Source organism: Mizuhopecten yessoensis, unplaced genomic scaffold (assembly GCF_002113885.1).
Source record: "Mizuhopecten yessoensis strain PY_sf001 unplaced genomic scaffold, ASM211388v2 scaffold4805, whole genome shotgun sequence".
NCBI lineage: Eukaryota > Metazoa > Mollusca > Bivalvia > Pectinida > Pectinidae > Mizuhopecten > Mizuhopecten yessoensis.
Genome location: NW_018405730.1, coordinates 1,284,513 through 1,304,381, shown reverse-complemented (window position 1 = coordinate 1,304,381; position 19,869 = coordinate 1,284,513). Strand labels below are relative to the sequence as shown.

The following is a 19,869-nucleotide window of genomic DNA, read 5'->3' as shown; positions in this document are numbered from 1 at the left end:
ATGATTCTGATGTGTCTCTCACCTTATTGGTGCTGCTCTGTATGCCTTCATACGATGCCCATGTTGTTCCAGCGTAGAGGTATGGAACCTTTGATTGGTCATCCCAGACACTAGTTCCTCCAGCTGTCTTCAACACGGTACATACCTGTAAATACAGGTTACTTTGTAGCCTGATGTATACTTCTTAGCTGACTTTCAACACTGCAATGATATCATACGTTAAGGAAATATCAAGAAAATGAAACAGAAAAATTGGAGTTATCAAGGCCCATCTGCCCTAAGTGATGACAGACACTCTTCTTAAAACAACAGCAACTAGAGTATGCAATGCCAACAAGTAAAACCTTCATGGCAATCTGACACCTACTACAATATACATGTACTAGATGTATTAACAGAGACCTTCACTTTTGTTGTGAAAGGCTGCAGTGTCTATCCCCCTGTAGACCCTCAGCCCATTTAGGGGCGATGGGGTTCACAGCTGCCTTTTATACAATATTGAATTTCCTCAGCCAAGGGATGATTTTACTAAATGCCACTGCCTTCAGCAGCTGCCATATCATAACCTGAACTGTCCTCAAGCTCCTTTTTGTAGTCTAACCCCTGTGACTTGCCTAACCAACGATGTACTCACATCCTGGTAGCTGTATACACCTGTCACTCCCCTAACTGGTCCTGGCTTGCCCTTGCTGACAGCTGGAGCATGGAGGCTGTGGCTGTCTGCTTCACCAAGAGTGTAAGTACGGCCGTAGGTTGGCAGTCCAAGCAAAAGTTTGGATGCAGGCATCCCCAGGGTGAGGTAGTTCTTGATTGTCCCATCCTAATATGAATGACAAAATTATCTGAATATAGAAGACAGAGTAATAGAGCACAAAGCTAGCATATCCTTCCTATAGGCCTCTCTGAATAACATTTGTTATTAATACATCAATAATATATTCATAAAGAAGGGGCTTTGCTTTTGAAATGTTTACAATAACATTAATTTTATAGTTGAAACTTGTTACCTCAAAATCAGGTTTTGGACAGTGTATCATTTTTTTCTTGTAACAGTGACCTTGACCTTTGATGAACCACACCATTCTTGCTTCTACCACACCAAGTTTGAGTTTCACACATTCCTTTTGTTAATATGAAGCTATAATCTGGTGCAATGACATACCAAGTTAAGCTTAATAAGTGCTAATATTCATTCTGTAAAATTATATTTTTAGTATCAGTGACCTTGACCTTTGACAAACCATTCTCAAAATCAACAACGTTCCCTAGGGCAACTCAAAGATCAAGTTTTTATCAGCACACTGACAGGTCATTTATTACTGAAATTCTATTTTTAGTGACCTTGACCTTGGATGGACTAAGCCCAAGTCTGAGATTTACAAAACATTCTATCTGAAGAAACAATCTGGAAAGGTCTGTCCCTCTGTAAAATTCTATATTTAGTAACATTAACTTTGACCTTTGTCATCCTTTGCCAAAAGCATTCTCCCTCTTACGCTGTATCTATGGCAACCCACAAACCATTAGCCTGAGCTTTGGGTGACAATTTCTTTTGTAGTTAGGAACAAGACAGGAAAATTCAAATTAAAGTAAAAGTAACCTTGGCTTTTGATCACACCCAAAATCCTTAATCTTCCCTTGGGCAACCCACATTGCAATCCTACGTTTGTGTGATCATTTATACTTAAGTTAGCATCCAGAAAAGAAAAGTTACTTCTTGCACATCCTGTGATAGCTATAACCCACTGTAGAGGTATACCTGTGATAGCTATACCCTACTGTAGAGGTATACCTGTGATAGCTATACCCTACTGTAGAGGTATACCTGTGATAGCTATAACCCACTGTAGAGGTATACCTGTGATAGCTATACCCTACTGTAGAGGTATACCTGTGATAGCTATACCCTACTGTAGAGGTATACCTGTGATAGCTATAACCCACTGTAGAGGTATACCTGTGATAGCTATAACCTACTGTAGAGGTATACCTGTGATAGCTATAACCCACTGTAGAGGTATACCTGTGATAGCTATAACCTACTGTAGAGGTATACCTGTGATAGCTATAACCCACTGTAGAGGTATACCTGTGATAGCTATAACCTACTGTAGAGGTATACCTGTGATAGCTATAACCCACTGTAGAGGTATACCTGTGATAGCTATAACCTACTGTAGAGGTATACCTGTGATAGCTATAACCCACTGTAGAGGTATACCTGTGATAGCTATAACCTACTGTAGAGGTATACCTGTGATAGCTATAACCCACTGTAGAGGTATACCTGTGATAGCTATAACCTACTGTAGAGGTATACCTGTGATAGCTATAACCCACTGTAGAGGTATACCTGTGATAGCTATAACCTACTGTAGAGGTATACCTGTGATAGCTATAACCCACTGTAGAGGTATACCTGTGATAGCTATAACCTACTGTAGAGGTATACCTGTGATAGCTATAACCCACTGTAGAGGTATACCTGTGATAGCTATAACCTACTGTAGAGGTATACCTGTGATAGCTATAACCCACTGTAGAGGTATACCTGTGATAGCTATAACCTACTATAGAGGTATACCTGTGATAGCTATAACCCACTGTAGAGGTATACCTGTGATAGCTATAACCCACTGTAGAGGTATACCTGTGATAGCTATAACCCACTGTAGAGGTATACTAACCACACAGTAGTCCTTTCTCTCTCCCTTAGCAGCATACAGAGGACTATTGTAGCCAGTCGTGTTGTCCACATTTTTTATATAAAGGTGGTAATCGTATGTCATGGCTGTGGCAAAGTCCAGAACTCTGAAAAAACAAAAGATCTAACGATTAACTACATTTAGTAAACCAATTCATAAAAAAAATAAGAATGGAAATTTGGTAACATTTCTCTGTCAGTTTCATTGGAATTTTTAGAGCTTTATTTTGTATTGAAACTTAACATTTAAAGGATTGCAAGGCATTTTGAAGTTAAAATGTAACAACAGAGCGTGCATGTCTATTTAGCATGATTACACCTTATCTGATTAATGATCTAATTAGCTAAGTACACTATAGTCTAGAAAAGAAACTGTCTTCCCTCGACTATACCTGAGTGGAATAAGCTTCCTCCGGATACTGTATCTAGATTAACAACAAACTCTTTCAAATCAAGCCACTATCGTCACTTTGCAAAAACAAACTAAATTCTTTCTGTCAAAACCTTCCTCTTCCCATCTAAACCCTCCTCTGACATTAATCTTCAAATTGTTCTATGACGTACTTAGACAGGCCTGGTACATCATACACCTGTGACCTACTAAGCCAGGCCTGGTACACCATACATCTGTGACCTACTAAGCCTGGCCTGGTACACCATACACCTGTGACCTACTGGGCCAGGCGTGGTACACCATACATCTGTTACCGACTTAGCCAGGCCTATTATACCATACATCTATGACGTACTTAGCCAGGCCTGGCACATCATACACCTGTGACGTACTTAGGCAGGCCTGGTACATCATACTCCTATGGCCTACTTAGCTAGGCCTGGTCCATCATACACCTATGACGTACTTAGACAGACCTGGTACATCATACACCTGCGACCTACTTAGCTAGGCCTGGTAGATCATACATCTGTGACCGACTAAGCCAGGCCTGGTATATCATAAATCTGTGACCTACTAAGCCAGTCCTGGTACACCATACATCTGTGGCCTACTTAGCCAGGCCTGGCACATCATACACCTGTGACGTACTTATGCAGGCCTGGTGCATCATACACCTGTGACGTACTTATGCAGGCCTGGTGCATCATACACCTGTGACCTACTTAGCTAGGCCTGGTATATCATACATCTGTGACCTACTAAGCCAGGCCTGGTACACCATACATCTGTGACCTACTTAGCTAGGCCTGGTACACCATACATCTGTGACCTACTTAGCCAGGCCTGGTACATCATACATCTGTGAGCTTGGGATGTTTGGTGTAAGAGCAGCAGACATCTGTTTCGAAGCAGAGCCAAGACGTCTTGTTTCATCATCCAAGGTTTTTCGTACAATCTATTAATGAAAAGTCAAAGCATATATTTGTAACCTAGTAAATGAATGAGGTAATTTCTGCCTGTCTGAGATAGGCTTGCCAGTATTTCTATATTTTGTTGTATGAATGCTTTCACTGTGTTTCCTTATTCAAAGCATGAGTACATTTTCTATTTGTAGTAACAGTGACCTTGACCTTTATGCCAAGATCCAGAAATTCAAACTCATCCAAGTTCTCTTAGTGCTTCACACTTAATGATGATCATTGATGACAATCTTCTTCTGTTTATATTGACAGTGACATTGACCTTGGGTGCAGGTTTTGGAAACAAATAGCTGCTCCAGACTTACTGTATACAAAACTTGATGGAAAATAAGGAAAGTTGGAGTAACAATAATTTTTGAGCCAGAATTCTGAATAACAATCTTGTTTGAGGTTGTATAGTACTTATACAGTAGTACTAGAGCAATGACAAACATATGTTATGCATAGTAGCAGTGACCTTGATATAGACTTGTTACGATAGTCTACAACTGAACATATGTAAAGTATCATCTAACGTGATCAAACATGAGGAGGACGGCAAGCATTCTCTATTTAAATAATAAAGCAGTAAGTTGTCGAACATTTGTGAGAAGTTATTTCTACATCCAGTCATGGATGAGGGTAGAAGTGATTTCAACTAGATATTTTCAGACAGACCTGAAAGACAGATGGACAGAGGCAAAGGCAACACAATATGCGTTCCTAGCTAAATGATTCATATGACCAAGACATATTACCTGTATGACTTCTATGACTTAGATATGACATACCTTAATGACTTCTATGACTTAGATATGACATTCCTTTATGACTTCTATGACATACCGGTATGACTTCTATGACTAAGACATGACACACCTGTATGACTTCTATGACTTAGACATGACATACCTTTATGACTTCTATGACTTAGATATGACATTCCTTTATGACTTCTATGACATACCGGTATGACTTCTATGACTAAGACATGACATACCTGTATGACTTCTATGACTTAGACATGACATACCTTAATGACTTCTATGACTTAGACATGACATACCTGTATGACTTCTATGACTAAGACATGACACACCTGTATGACTTCTATGACATACCGGTATGACTTCTATGACTAAGACATGACACACCTGTATGACTTCTATGACATACCGGTATGACTTCTATGACTTAGACATGACATACCTCAATGACTTCTATGACTTAGACATGACATACCTCAATGACTTCTATGACTTAGACATGACATTCCTTAATGACTTCTAGGACTTAGATATGACATACCTTAATGACTTCTAAGACTTAGATATGACATACCTGTATGACTTCTATGACTAAGACATGACATACCTTTATGACTTCTATGACTTGGATATGACATACCTGTATGACTTGCATGTATCCTTTATTTTCCTGAGCACTAGTTTTATGTGAAGGTTCCCAGTCAAAATCAACACCATCAAACTTATACTTTGTTAAGTAGTTCAACACGTTCATAGCAAACCTGAAACATAACAAACAGATGACATCATCACACCTGTACTGTGTGTGATACTGGGAGATACCTTCAGTAAACCAGAAACATAACAAACAGATGACATCATCACACCTGTACTGTGTGATACTGGGAGACACATACAGTAAACCTGAAACATAACAAACAGGTGACATCATTACACCTGTACTGTGTGATACTGGGTGACACCTTCAGTAAACCTGATACATAACAAACAGATGACATCATCACACCTGTACTGTGTGTGATACTGGGAGATACCTTCAGTAAACCAGAAACATAACAAACAGATGCCATCATCACACCTGTACTGTGTGTGATACTGGGAGATACCTTCAGTAAACCAGAAACATAACAAACAGATGCCATCATCACACCTGTACTGTGTGATACTGGGAGACACCTATAGTAAACCTGATACATAACAAACAATTGACATCATCACACCTGTACTGTGTGATACTGGGTGACACATACAGTAAACCTGAAACATAACAAACAGATGACATCATCAGACCTGTACTGTGTGATACTGGGAGACACCTATAGTAAACCTGATACATAACAAACAATTGACATCATCACACCTGTACTGTGTGATACTGGGTGACACATACAGTAAACCTGAAACATAACAAACAGATGACAGGATCACACCTGTACTGTGGGATACTGGGAGACACCTATAGTAAACCTGATACATAACAAACAATTGACATCATCACACCTGTACTGTGTGATACTGGGTGACACATACAGTAAACCTGAAACATAACAAACAGATGCCATCATCACACCTGTACTGTGTGATACTGGGAGACACCTACAGTAAACCTGAAACATAACAAACAGGTGACATCATTACACCTGTACTGTGTGTGATACTGGGACACACCTACAGTAAACCTGATACATAACAAACAGATGACATCATCACACCTGTGCTGTGTGATACGGTGACAATTATAGTAGATCTACCTTATTACTTACTGCTGTTGTTGACTGACGTTAGCTTTGATTACATTGGTGAAATCCTTCTGTAGAGAAATCATCACCGATAGAGATGGATTGACAGACTTGAGCCTGTTTACCCCTTGGTAGAACTCTTCATCTTTGGAGGAGGGTGGAGCCAATGTAAGACCTTCAATGCTAGCGAAGGCCACAATGATATGGGTACACAGCTGAGCAGGAATGGCTGTCGCTGGCATGAAGGAGGTCTGCATTACATAACACACCACCCGGCCACCATCTGTTTGGAAACATTTTAAAATGTGTAACAGGATCATTATTCTTTTTGATTATTTGAGGCTAAATTTGACAGAAATGAAAACAGTCTCCCTGGTATTAAGGTATTACACTTTTTTTATAGTAGACATAGTTGTGTAATAGGGCTGGGGTGAGCTCTAGTGACATATTAGGACTGTTTAGTTGGTTAGAAGCTAATGTATGGTACTGTCAGGCCCATTAAATTTTCTTGATTTCCTTATTCACATATATACCATAACAAATTGAAATAGACTTCAGTTAAAATTTGTGTAAGATAAATCAATAAGGAAAAAGGAAAAAATGACAAAATCACTAATACTACTAAAAATATCATTAATCAGAAGCATCATTCTTGTTTCTCCTATTTCGAGAAAAAAAAAAGCAAATGCTGGATATCCTGGAACAGAATAGTCTGCGGAAAAGGCCGTGTATGTTAATATTTTCAAGGTAGTGATGTTGGTATAATTCACATGTGTACAATGTACCAAGCAGTGACATTAAAACAGTACCTGTAGCGGGGGGGGGTGCCCTCTCACATACCCCATTGGTCAACATCACCACAAGGACCAGGAAACAACCAAGAAATCTAAAACAGGAAAAGCAATTATATATCATATATCAAAATCGAATCTGGCCAGCACATTCGAGTTGTTTTATAAATCTGTGCTGTGACTAAACCTAGTAACAAGTTAGACGTTGTATACCTGAGGCAATGGATTCAGAAGATGGGCTACATAGATACATATAGTCATAGATACATGTACATAGATATTTATATAGCTACACATATTTCACATGGGTACATAGGATTTTACATAGATGCATAGATTTATGAATCAATATTCTTCACCTATTTTGCTTACTACTTTTATATAATGCAACCCAATCATCATATGACCTCAGCCCTTTTAAATACGTTAAACCCTCAACAAAACAATAACTAGACTCCTACAGCACAAAAGAGGGTAATACCTATTATAATTTAGGCACCCAAAGAACAAAATTCTGTCCCTGTTACACATCAGGATACATTTTTGTAGATAGAAATATAGTCATGCAATTTGTTCTTGTTTCTCTTTGAGTGAATCAGTATATACAAATGCTGCCAATAGATGGCACTAATTAATTAATAAAATCTGATTTTCTATTTATTTTTAATATTTTTTTAATTAACAATTTAAAAAAAAAATGTTTAAAGAAATGATTGGCTGCCAAGTAAACCTTAAGCTTCATATAATGTAATGAAGAAAAAAACTTGTAATTTTTAAAACTGACTTTTTAACGGTACATACATGTACATGATGTATAAGAAATTATGTTTTTTTATACACATATATATATAAAAAAAAACACCATATCTTCTGATACATGTATATATAGAAATTGGTTTATCAATATCTTTTTTAATGCATATTTTAAGAAAAAATAGGCATTAATGAACAGGGAAGGAAAACCTGATCAGTGTCCCTAATCTTATTTCATATAGACTGTTCATCATGAGTTATCCTGGAAGATCGACCCATTTCAGTTCCCCTATGCAATCTTCAATTTTCTTATTTCTGTTTACAACACACCGGACAGCACACATACGATATTGATTACCTCAAATAAAATAGCACGTACAGCACCTATGCATTAGCCGCGATAACGTAGCTTTCTGACCACGAGACATTTTTGAGATATTGCGTCGTCAGAGCAGAGGAGGCCGGGTATTAATATTATTTGTTACCTATCTGCATATGTAGATCGAACTCTATCGTATCGCCGCTGCAAGTCACGTGTAAACCCGTTTCTGGACCAAGTTATAACCTAACGTACCAGTTATCCTCTTAAATCTACGTTAAATATTTACAAATGAAGTTCTCACCTGTAGCCTGCCATGTTCGATGTGGCATTCTTCCTTACCCGGCCTCCTTTACTTCCTGGTGAATTTAAACCGAAAGTAGACGGTGTCATTAACCTCCGTATGAACGGGTATTTTTTCTCCGTTACTATCAGCGCATTTAACGGGAAATGTGACGAAAATATAATACATTATAGTGTAACAGATATTTTATGCTTAAAAAAACCCGCACACACACTCCAACGATATAATATGCGATACATCAGAACCATGCAAATGTGATTAGGTAATGTAAAGGATGAAAACACCCCGTCTTATTAGCATAGACTTGCTCATGTCCTTGATCTTGTTCAAACTATGCATGGTGTAAACTGTATTTCATAGTATTTCATAGTATTCTTCCATCATTGGAAATCTCGATAAGGATTGTTGCGATGTCTCTTCTTTTTGCTTTATTCGCGTTAACTTTAAACGCCTTACATTGTATCTGCAAAATGATATCCACATTTATTTCTCAATTTTTATGTGGAAAGACTTAAAGTAGCGATGGAGATTAACTGCAGGTCAGAAGATTTTTTCCCCTCTTCATTTAATATATATACTGAGAGTATTTTATAGTTTTGAGTGATATTATCTGATGTATATGGTTTATTTTTACTATTTGCAGGGTTCGAGATAAGATAGTTACAATATCGGGTTCATTTTTTGTAAGATAAACAATGACTTAACAAAACCAATTTCCTTTCATAATTAATTTACTAATATATTGAAAACGGCTCAACTAACAGAACTAAATCATTGAACGTGAAAGAACATGTAGAAATGCATGAAATAATACGGGAATAACGTTTGTGACCTTTTAATTTTGTTTCTGCTTATTTAATTTTCGGGTCCCAGTGTACACTGTCTGGAAAAGGACAAGATATGTCCTCAACTCAAGTGCTCTTGGTGTTTATCCAACAAAAGGTGAAAAATGGAACAAAAAATAATATAGCAAAAAATCAGCACATTGACCACCCATTTTGTTGGCTGTTGTAGGAAGATGAACACATTTTTCTTTCGGGACGTTTTATATCTATCGTTAAATCTGTAAATGAAAGGTGAAAAAATAGTAATTTTTGCACTTCAAAAGTGGGGGTTGTGGTAACATAAATTGCATTTCTGAGATAAAAGAATAGTTGAAAAAAAATCACTTACATAATTTAGAAGAAAATAACTATTTTTATCACTTGTGCAAACCATTCATTAATTCCTGATAGCACACTTGAAAGGTATTGTATGCATTTGGTCACCAAACAGTCGAAACGATACATTTCACCAAACGTCACACCTTATGTTGAATTGGTATGTTTGACATAACAAACAACGACCACACGGACATACAAAGTTCCATGTATTTTTTATTTTCTCATATTCTCCTTTTTCCAAAACTTCATATAAGAACAAAAGTTTGATACAGGAAGTTTTTGACATCTCAAAGGAGTGCATCCTTAATTTGAGGAGTTTCCTTAAGATAAGAAATTTCCGTAAATTAAGGAAGTTTGTGAAACTGGGACAATCAGTCATCCAATTATCGAGTACAATCTCTTACTTTATCAGGGCCCTATAGACACTAGGTGGTACTGCTCGTCTCTGGTTCACACCAAACCAATAACACACTCTCCGTTATCAGCCTACTACCTAATCATCCCATTATCAAGTCACTTCGTAAGCAACCCATCTGAAGTCGCGGCATCATCATCCTGTGTTAGAGTCGCCATGTCAGTTTTAAATGATTAAAATATCGAATGTGTACTATCTAAACAAATATTCATATGGAAAACAGGAGTGTTGTGTATGTTTACACTATATGAGTTCAATAACATGTACAAATAACTTGTGATATTATCAAAGATGTCCAAGTACTTATGATGATGTTCAAGATAAAATGTGTTCTTTACTTCAGAGAAAAGAGTCGAGTTATGATTTCTGTATGTGTTACTTCCCTTACACCAGAGGAGCACATCGGAAAAGGTCGTGACAAGGTTCCATGTCCATGCATAAATGTTATTTTTAAATTTCGATTTTTTTAAAATTACTCTTAACTGTGCATCAGCATCTTGAGCCATCAAATTTCTGAATAATTCTGCAAGGTAATAAGGGTGGATTTAAATATAGATGAAAGACCTTTTCTGGAGGTAATATATGACACCATATCTGAAGGGTGATATAAACCGAGACAACGCCGCTATAACACTTTATTACATACTTACTAATAAATATGTTTTTTTTTATACAATTGCTCTAACCCATATCAGCCCTCGCCGTATCACACCCCAAAAGCCGTATCAGCCCCCGCCGTATCACACCCCAAAACCCGTATCAGCCCGCAAAATCTATATCACACCCCTTTGGACATTTTTCGTTTTTCAATATTTCAAAAGAAAAATAGCTCATAAGACAGCAGCTTTTATTAGTAAGTATGTAATAAACAGAATAAAACACGCATTTTTCCATATCACACCCAGTATCAACCCTCGACCAATATTGGTCGTGGTAAAGGGGAACAATGTCTTAGAAGATTTACTTCTGAATGGGAAAAATGGTTTAAATTAGTAGAGCTTGACCTCACCTAACCCTGAGTCTTATGACTATTTATATTAAGTTAGTAGGTGTTATTCTCTTGCTTACTCCAACCCCTCCTATTTATGTTTACAAGCAGCATAAACTAAATTGGAATCTTACTTGTCAACGTATATTTCCTTACCTAGATTTACCACTCTTTCTTTTTGTATTATACATTGTCTTCTGCAGGTCTCTATTCAATTAGAATAACAAGCGATGACTGCTGATGCAGGTATACTTGTACAGTGTAAGTCAGATTTGTGTTTTTTGATTACCCCTCCCCCCCCCCTCAAAAAACCCAACCTCGACCAATATCAGACCTCTATTGCAGTCTCGGGTTGATACTGGATGTATCACCCATCATACATAGTGTTGTATCACCCTTCAGACATAGTGTTGTATCACTCATCATACATAGTGATGTATCACCCTTCAGACATAGTGTTGTATCACCCATCAGACATAGTGATGTATCATCCATCATACATAGTGTTGTATCACCCTTCAGACATAGTGTTTTATCACCCTTCAGACATAGTGTTGTATCACCCTTCAGACATCGTGTTGTATCACCCATCATACATAGTGTTGTATCCCCCTTCTTACATAGTGTTGTATCACCCTTCAGGCATAGTGTTGTATCACCCATCAGACATAGTGTTGTATCACCCTTCAGACATAGTGTTGTATCACCCCTCAGACATAGTGATGTATCATCCATCATACATAGTGTTGTATCACCCTTCAGACATAGTGTTGTATCACCCTTCAGGCATAGTGTTGTATCACCCATCATACATAGTGTTGTATCACCCTTCTTACATAGTGTTGTATCACCCTTCAGGCATAGTGTTGTATCACCCTTCACACATAGTGTTGTATATAGTGTTGTATCACCCTTCAGGTCACCCTTCAGACATAGCGTTGTATCACCCTTCAGACATAGTGTTGTATCACCCATCATACATAGTGTTGTATCACCCTTCTTACATAGCGTTGTATCACCCTTCAGGCATAGTGTTGTATCACCCATCAGACATAGTGTTGTATCACCCTTCAGACATAGCGTTGTATCACTCTTCAGACATAGTGTTGTATCACCCTTCAGACATAGTATTGTATCACCCATCATACATAGTGTTGTATCACCCATCAGACATAGTGTTGTATCACCCTTCAGACAAAGCGTTGTATCACTCTTCAGACATAGTGTTGTATCACTCTTCAGACATAGTGTTGTATCACCCTTCAGACATAGCGTTGTATCACCCTTCAGACATAGTGTTGTATCACCCTTCATACATGTCTAAAGGGTGACATGATATCGTATCTGACTGAGGGATAAAACCTGTATTTGTATACGTTGCATGTTTATTGAGTTGTCTGATATGGAAGTATCTGAGGTTAATTCTATCAATACTGAAATTGAACTACGCCCACAAAGATTTATACTACTATGATTAACAGTACGTGACTAGATGAACTCCATCACATGCTCTTCGTGATTACCTTTTTATTTTTGTATTTTACCTGCAGTAAAGTTAAATTTTTTCAGCTTAAAACAAAGATCTACGGATGCATGTATAATACTATACTCATGCATGCATTATAACATTGAAAAGGCCTCAGTTAACTCAATTTCTAATGATTAAACCACGCAAACTCTGTGTTTCATCACATGTCAGATATTGTATTTGAATGAGCCGGCGCCTCAGATAGTTTAAATGTTTGGTATCTCCATAGGTATTTTAAAATTTCCATACTATTCTCTTGAGATTGGATATAGATCTCTAAAGTAATACATGAAACAATAATAAACAAAAGATTGAAAAACTCTCCATACTCCACGTGTGTCACAGTCGAAAGTGTTACGCCCACTTTTTTAAAGGTAGCACGCCCTCTAACGGCAAAAGTGGTAATGAAATGCTCAAAACGTGACTGAGCCCATTGGATTAGGTCTGTTCGAGACACTGCTCGTAAGTATATGTTTACATATCCAACTTTTACCTGAAACACACCATAAGCTAGTGACTTGTAATTTGTAAGAACTATAAATTTATCTCAGGAGATAAACGAACGGGTACGAAACACCTGACAAGAAGTTGTTTTTATCGTGCGTGAACTTTGACCTTGTGTATCGTACACACGGCCACGCTGGTATTGGTAAACAATCACACACTGCAGTCGGACATAGCTTATTAGTATACTCACACGTGCTGTAATTAGGCATACATGCGCTGAATATGGAATTATGGATTTCGACTATATTAATGATGTTAACCTTTTTTGTATTATAATTATTTTAAACCGACATGTGACAATAGCGAACCGTTAGCACCATGTGACAATACATTATCATTATGTAGTGATACAATGAACTTATTATTTTGTTTCACGGACCATGTAAGTGCCTGGGATTTCGTCTCGATGAATTTCCCTTTAACAATGATACTAGATTTTGGGTGGATTGCCTTACTGTATGACTCTGCAGCATAAAACCACCTGTTTGAATAGTGTTCCATGGCTGTGATGAATTACCAGCCTTAATGTCCATGTTACGGTTAATATTAAGGCTATTACTAACCTCCTATCTAAGTGATGTTCATATTTAATCTGGTCTATCTTAAGTTTGTGCTCCTAGGTACAGTCAGGTCTGAATTGGCTATACTAATTTAACCTCCTATCTAAGGGATGTTCATATTTAATCTGGTCTATCTTAATTAAGTTGGTAGTCCTCATGAAAGTATCTAGATGATACAGTCACATTCCATACCCATAGGTTACCCCTTCACATTCAAACACCCCTGTTGTTCAACCCTATAGGCACACTCAAATGTTAAGTTCACATGCATTCATTCTCTCTCCCCACACACAGTGGTTCATACTAGCACATCTAACACCTAAGGTTCACGGTTCACAGACATCATCCTCTTGGTTCAGAGTCATACCCCTCATATCCATTAGAATTTTTTAGTTAACCCCCTTCCCCCTCCACCCCATCTCCCCTTCCCCTTCCCCCAAACACAATGGTGATACACTGCGTTCAGTCACCTCACATACACACCCTAACGGCTCAGTAGCATATCCCCACACAGGACAGGTTCACAGCTGTGCTGGAGTAAATCTCAACCATAGACTAAGATTCTGTTATTTTAGGAAACATTTGACTCGAGTGTCTAATTAGAGAAATGTAATGTGTGTGTGTAATTGTATTATGATGAAGTCTTATGTGGTATACATAGTTAGTACTAACTTTATTTAAATTTTTAATTAAAATAGCTCTGTTTCAGACCTTGCCGTGACCCAGTACATGTTCATTTGTATATCATTAACATCTCGTTTACATCTCATTTACATTGAATTTGTCAATACTGCAACCAAATTTGGTGATGATTGATGTCCATGTTGTCAATATGTAAATGAGGACATGTTTCCGTGGCAATTATATGACATGTACGAAGCAATTAAACCTATCATTGTTCGCTGTACATCAATCAAAGACAAGAAAGTTGTGAGTATTAACAGGTACGCTGTATATATTAGGTGACTTGTGTATGATAGGAGATCTATCTATACACATCCAATCATTCAATTAACACATGGCTCTAGATCTGTATCGAACGAATCAGAGATTACCTGTCTATATAGACCTACCTAGAGATCACCTGTCTATACAGATCTGATCAGCGATAATCTGTCTATACAGATCTAATTAGAGATTACCTGTCTATATAGACCTAATCAGAGATCTCTGTCTTATATATAGACCTAATCAGAGATCACCTGTCTATAAAGACCTTATCAGAGATCACCTGTCTATATACACCTATCAAGAGATCACCTGTCTATAAAGACCTAATCAGAGACCACTGCAACCCTAACCCTAATCAAAGATCACCTGTATATACAGACCAAATTAGAGATCACCTGTATATACAGACCTAATCAGAAATCACCTGTCTATAAAGATCTAACCAGATATCACCTGTCTATACAGACCTACTCATCAGATATCACCTGTCTATAAAGACCTAATCAGATATCACCTGTCTATACAGACCAAATCAGAGATCACCTGTCTATATATACAGACCTAATAATCAGAAATCACCTGTCTATAAAAACCTTATCAGAGATCACCTGTCTATACAGACCTAATCATCAGAAATAACCTGTCTCTAAAGACCCAATCAGATATCACCTGTCTATACAGACCTAATCAGAGATCACCTATCTATACAGAACTGATCAAAGATGACCTGTTTACATAGACCTAATCAGAGATCACCTGTATATAAAGACCTAATCATAAATCACTTGTCTATATAGACCTTATCAAAGATGACCTGTCTACATAGACCTAATCAGAGATCACCTGTATATAAAGACCTAATCAGAGATCACTTGTCTATATAGACCTAATCAGAGATCACCTGTCTATACAGACCTAATCAGAGATCACCTGTCTATACAGAACTTATCAAAGATGACCTGTCTACATAGACCTAATCAGAGATCACCTGTATATAAAGACCTAATCAGAGATCACTTGTCTATATAGACCTAATCAGAGATCACCTGTCTATACAGACCTAATCAGAGATCACCTGTCTATACAGAACTTATCAAAGATGACCTGTCTACATAGACCTAATCAGAGATCACCTGTCTATGCAGACCTAATCAGAGATCCCCTGTATATAAAGACCTAATCAGGGATAACCTGTCTATGCAGGCCTAATCAGGGATCCCCTGTCTATACAGACCTAATCCGAGATCACCTGTCTATAAAGACCTAATCAGGGAGCACCTGTCTATGCAGACCCAATCAGGGATCACCTGTCTATGCAGCCCTAATCAGAGATCACCTGCCTATACAGACCTAATCAGAGAGCACCTGTCTATGCAGACCTAACCAGGGATCACCTGTCTATGCAGACCTAATCAGAGATCACCTGTCTATAAAGACCTAATCAGGGATCACCTGTCTATGCAGACCTAATCAGGGATCACCTGTCTATAAAGACCTAATCAGAGATCACCTGTCTATGCAGACCTAATCAGAGATCACCTGGCTATGCAGACCTAATCAGAGATCACCTGTCTATACAGAACTTATCAAAGATGACCTGTCTACATAGACCTAATCAGAGATCACCTGTATATAAAGACCTAATCAGAGATCACTTGTCTATATAGACCTAATGGGAGATCACCTGTCTATGCAGACCTAATCAGGGATCCCCGGTCTATGCAGACCTAATCAGAGATCACCTGTCTATATAGACCTAATCAGAGATCACCTGTCTATAGAGATCACCTGTCTATAAAGACCTAATCAGGGATCACCTGTCTATGCAGACCTAATCACAGATCACCTGTCTATGCAGACCTAATCAGAGAACACCTGTCTGTGCACATCTAATCAGAGATCACCTGTCTATGCCGACCTAATCAGAGATCACTTGTCTATATAGACCTAATCAGAGATCACCTGTCTATAGAGATCACCTGTCTATAAAGACCTAATCAGGGATCACCTGTCTATGCAGACCTAATCAGAGATCACTTGTCTAGATAGACCTAATCAGAGATCACCTGTCTATGCACACCTAATCAGGGATCACCTGTCTATGCAGACCTAATCAGCGATCACCTGTCTATACAGACCTAATCAGAGATCACCTGTCTATGCACACCTAATCAGAGATCACCTGTCTATGCCGACCTAATCAGAGATCACTTGTCTATATAGACCTAATCAGAGATCACCTGTCTATACAGAACTTATCAAAGATGACCTGTCTACATAGACCTAATCAGAGATCACCTGTATATAAAGACCTAATCAGAGATCACTTGTCTATATAGACCTAATCAGAGATCACCTGTCTATATAGTCCTAATCAGAGATCACCTGTCTATGCAGACCTGATCAGAGATCACCTGTCTATGCAGACCTAATCAGGGATCACCTGTATATAAAGATTTAATTACAGCTAGTTCAAATATCAGCAGTCTCACATCTTTGGACAAAACAACAGTAACTCAGTTATTTTTTTGGATTTCTTTTTAGGTGAATCATTTTCTTTTGAAATTGTGATGAGTTCCATTTACAATATATTCGTCGAATTAGATATAGGGGGTTCTCAGAAAGTTGATGAGTCCCACATAGAAAGCATGAGTCCTGGACTCCAATATTTGAGTCCAAAAAACCAGTACTGCTACTTATTTACGTGCTTCTTGAATTTTTCAACTTATTGCCTAAATGTTTGACCAGCATTGGCGACGTAAATAATATCGCCATCATCAGCTGTAACTTGTAAAATTTATATACATGTATGTGCTGTAATAAAGTGGATATGAAAGCAGAAAAAACTAAACAGGACACAAATAAAATCCTTTTTTCCATTACAAATTCTATAAGTGCCTGTTACATAGGGACACACCGGTCACTTTGATGGACATAAAGTCTACAGAAGCTCTAACCCCAGTTTATTTTGTGGCCGTTGTTTTGCAGATTTGTTGGTTACATAAAGATATGTTTGGTCTGTATATGTCAGACGGATAACGCGACTGTGTTTACAGAGTCTATAAGCTGATTGATTTGGCACCGGCAGTGTGATTTTAAAACATGTTTTGTGTGGTGCTGACTGCAGAAAGGGCGAGTGTTGAGATGGTGTATTGATAGGCAGACTGTATTGATTGTGGCGTCGATACATCACCAAATCAGATCTAGGGCTTATTAGTGGTGTTCAATGGCAGGGCATTAATGTCCAGTGTTAACTTGTGATGACAGAAGTCAAACAGCAAATTACATGTAACAGTGGGATGCCTGGAGATTTTTACACAGATTTTCTGTGATAATTGATGGATTTGACTGTTATGTTAGTGCGGTAAACAAAACGTAAGCAATCATCCGTCAGTGATGCATCGATTAGTTTGTTTATGGATCAATGAGGAGTTTGACATACATTGACTTAAACTTCCAGGAATTTCAGCATTACTGTTCAGAATTCCTAGGATCGGAGTGCCTTTAGTTGTGGACATCCAAAGGTTTGTCACTAAGTTACTATTGGAAGGCTATTATGGTATTGAATCTTCCCTAAAAAAAGTGAAAAATGTACTTTAAATTATATAAATTACTTGATACCTACACCTATAGAGACCTGTACAAATGTACTAGGTACATCTGTACAGGTACAAATCTACTAGGTACACAAGCTTGTACAGGTACAAATGTACTAGACACACCTACACAGGTACGAATCTACTTAGCTACACCTGTACAGGTATAAATCTATTAGGTACACTTGTACAGGTACAAATCTACTAGATATACCTGTACCGGTACAAATCTACTAGGTACATTTGTACAGGTACAAATCTACTAGATACACCTGTACAGGTATAAATCTACTAGGTACACATGTACTAAATACACTTTTACAGGTACAAATCTTCTAGGTACACATGTACAGGTAAAAATCTACTAGATACACCTGTACAGGTACAAAAGTACTATAGATACACCTGTACAGGTACAAACCTCCTAGGTACACATGTACCGGTACAAACCTACTAGATACACCTGTACAGGTACAAACCTGCTAGATACACCTGTACAGGTACAAAAGTACTATAGATACACCTGTACAGGTACAAATCTATTACATACACATGTACAGATGTACTTAAGATACAACTACATTTTATATGAAGTAAGACCTAGAAATGTTGAGGTGAATGAAGAGCGTTAAGAACCGAAGGACCAAGGTGAGCCTATATGCCATACCGTGTCGTCCGTCGTTCGTCCGTCCGTCCGTCCGTCCGTCCGTCCGTCCGTCCGTCAACAATTTCTTTAAACGACTTCTTCTTCTTAACCTCTGGTTGGAATTAAACTAAATTTTACTGGAAGCATCTCTAGGTGGTGGGGATTCAAAATTGTACAAATGGTGGGGCTGACTCCCCAGGGGGCTGAGGGGCGGGGCCAAAAGGGGTCAATTTGCCCATCTTGCTTTAAGCGACTTCTTCTCTGAAACTAAGATGTGGATATCAACCATACTTGACTGGAAGCATCCCTAGGTGGTGGTGATTAAAAATTGAACAAATGGTGGGGCTGACTCCCCAGGGGGCTTTGGGGCGGGGGCCAAAAGGGGGAAATTTGGTTATATTGCTACAAACGACTTCTTCTGTAGAACTGTGCACTGGATATCAATCATATTTGATCAAAAGCATTCCTTGGAGGCAGGGATTTAAAATTGTACAAATGGTGTGGCTGACCCCCCAGGGGGCTGAGGGGCAGGGCCAAAAAGGGTATTTGGCTATACTGCTTTAAGCGACTTCTTCTCTGGAACTAAGAAGTGGATATCAACCATATTTGACTGGAAGCATCCCTAGGTGATGGTGATTAAAAATTGTACAAATGGTGGGGCTGACTACCCAGGGGGCTAAGGGGCGGGGCCAAAAGGGGGCCATTTGGCTATATTGCTACAAACGACTTCTTCTGTAGAACTGTGCACTGGATATCAATCATATTTGATCAAAAGCATTCCT

At 38.3% G+C, this 19,869-nt stretch overlaps 2 protein-coding genes across 2 annotated transcripts in view; one reads left to right on the top strand and one right to left on the bottom strand.

Annotated features, from left to right (window-relative positions):
- Positions 1-22: 22 nt before the first annotated feature.
- On the bottom strand, positions 23-8,839 carry LOC110449739 (chitotriosidase-1-like; the record flags this gene model as incomplete). The annotated part of the gene is made up of 8 exons (XM_021496796.1): positions 8,734-8,839; positions 7,376-7,452; positions 6,591-6,849; positions 5,468-5,588; positions 3,935-4,056; positions 2,688-2,811; positions 635-820; positions 23-145 (listed from the first exon to the last, which is right to left on the bottom strand). Coding segments are annotated over exons 1-8 (1,101 nt in total), but the record flags the coding sequence as incomplete, so codon positions are not given.
- A 4,386-nt stretch (positions 8,840-13,225) lies between these two features.
- The window catches only part of LOC110449732 (polypeptide N-acetylgalactosaminyltransferase 5-like), a 211,184-nt gene continuing 204,540 nt past the window's right edge, over positions 13,226-19,869 (top strand). The window contains exon 1 of the mRNA XM_021496784.1: positions 13,226-13,289. The gene's annotated coding sequence lies outside the window, so the exon portion shown is untranslated. The remainder of the gene's footprint in view (positions 13,290-19,869) is intronic.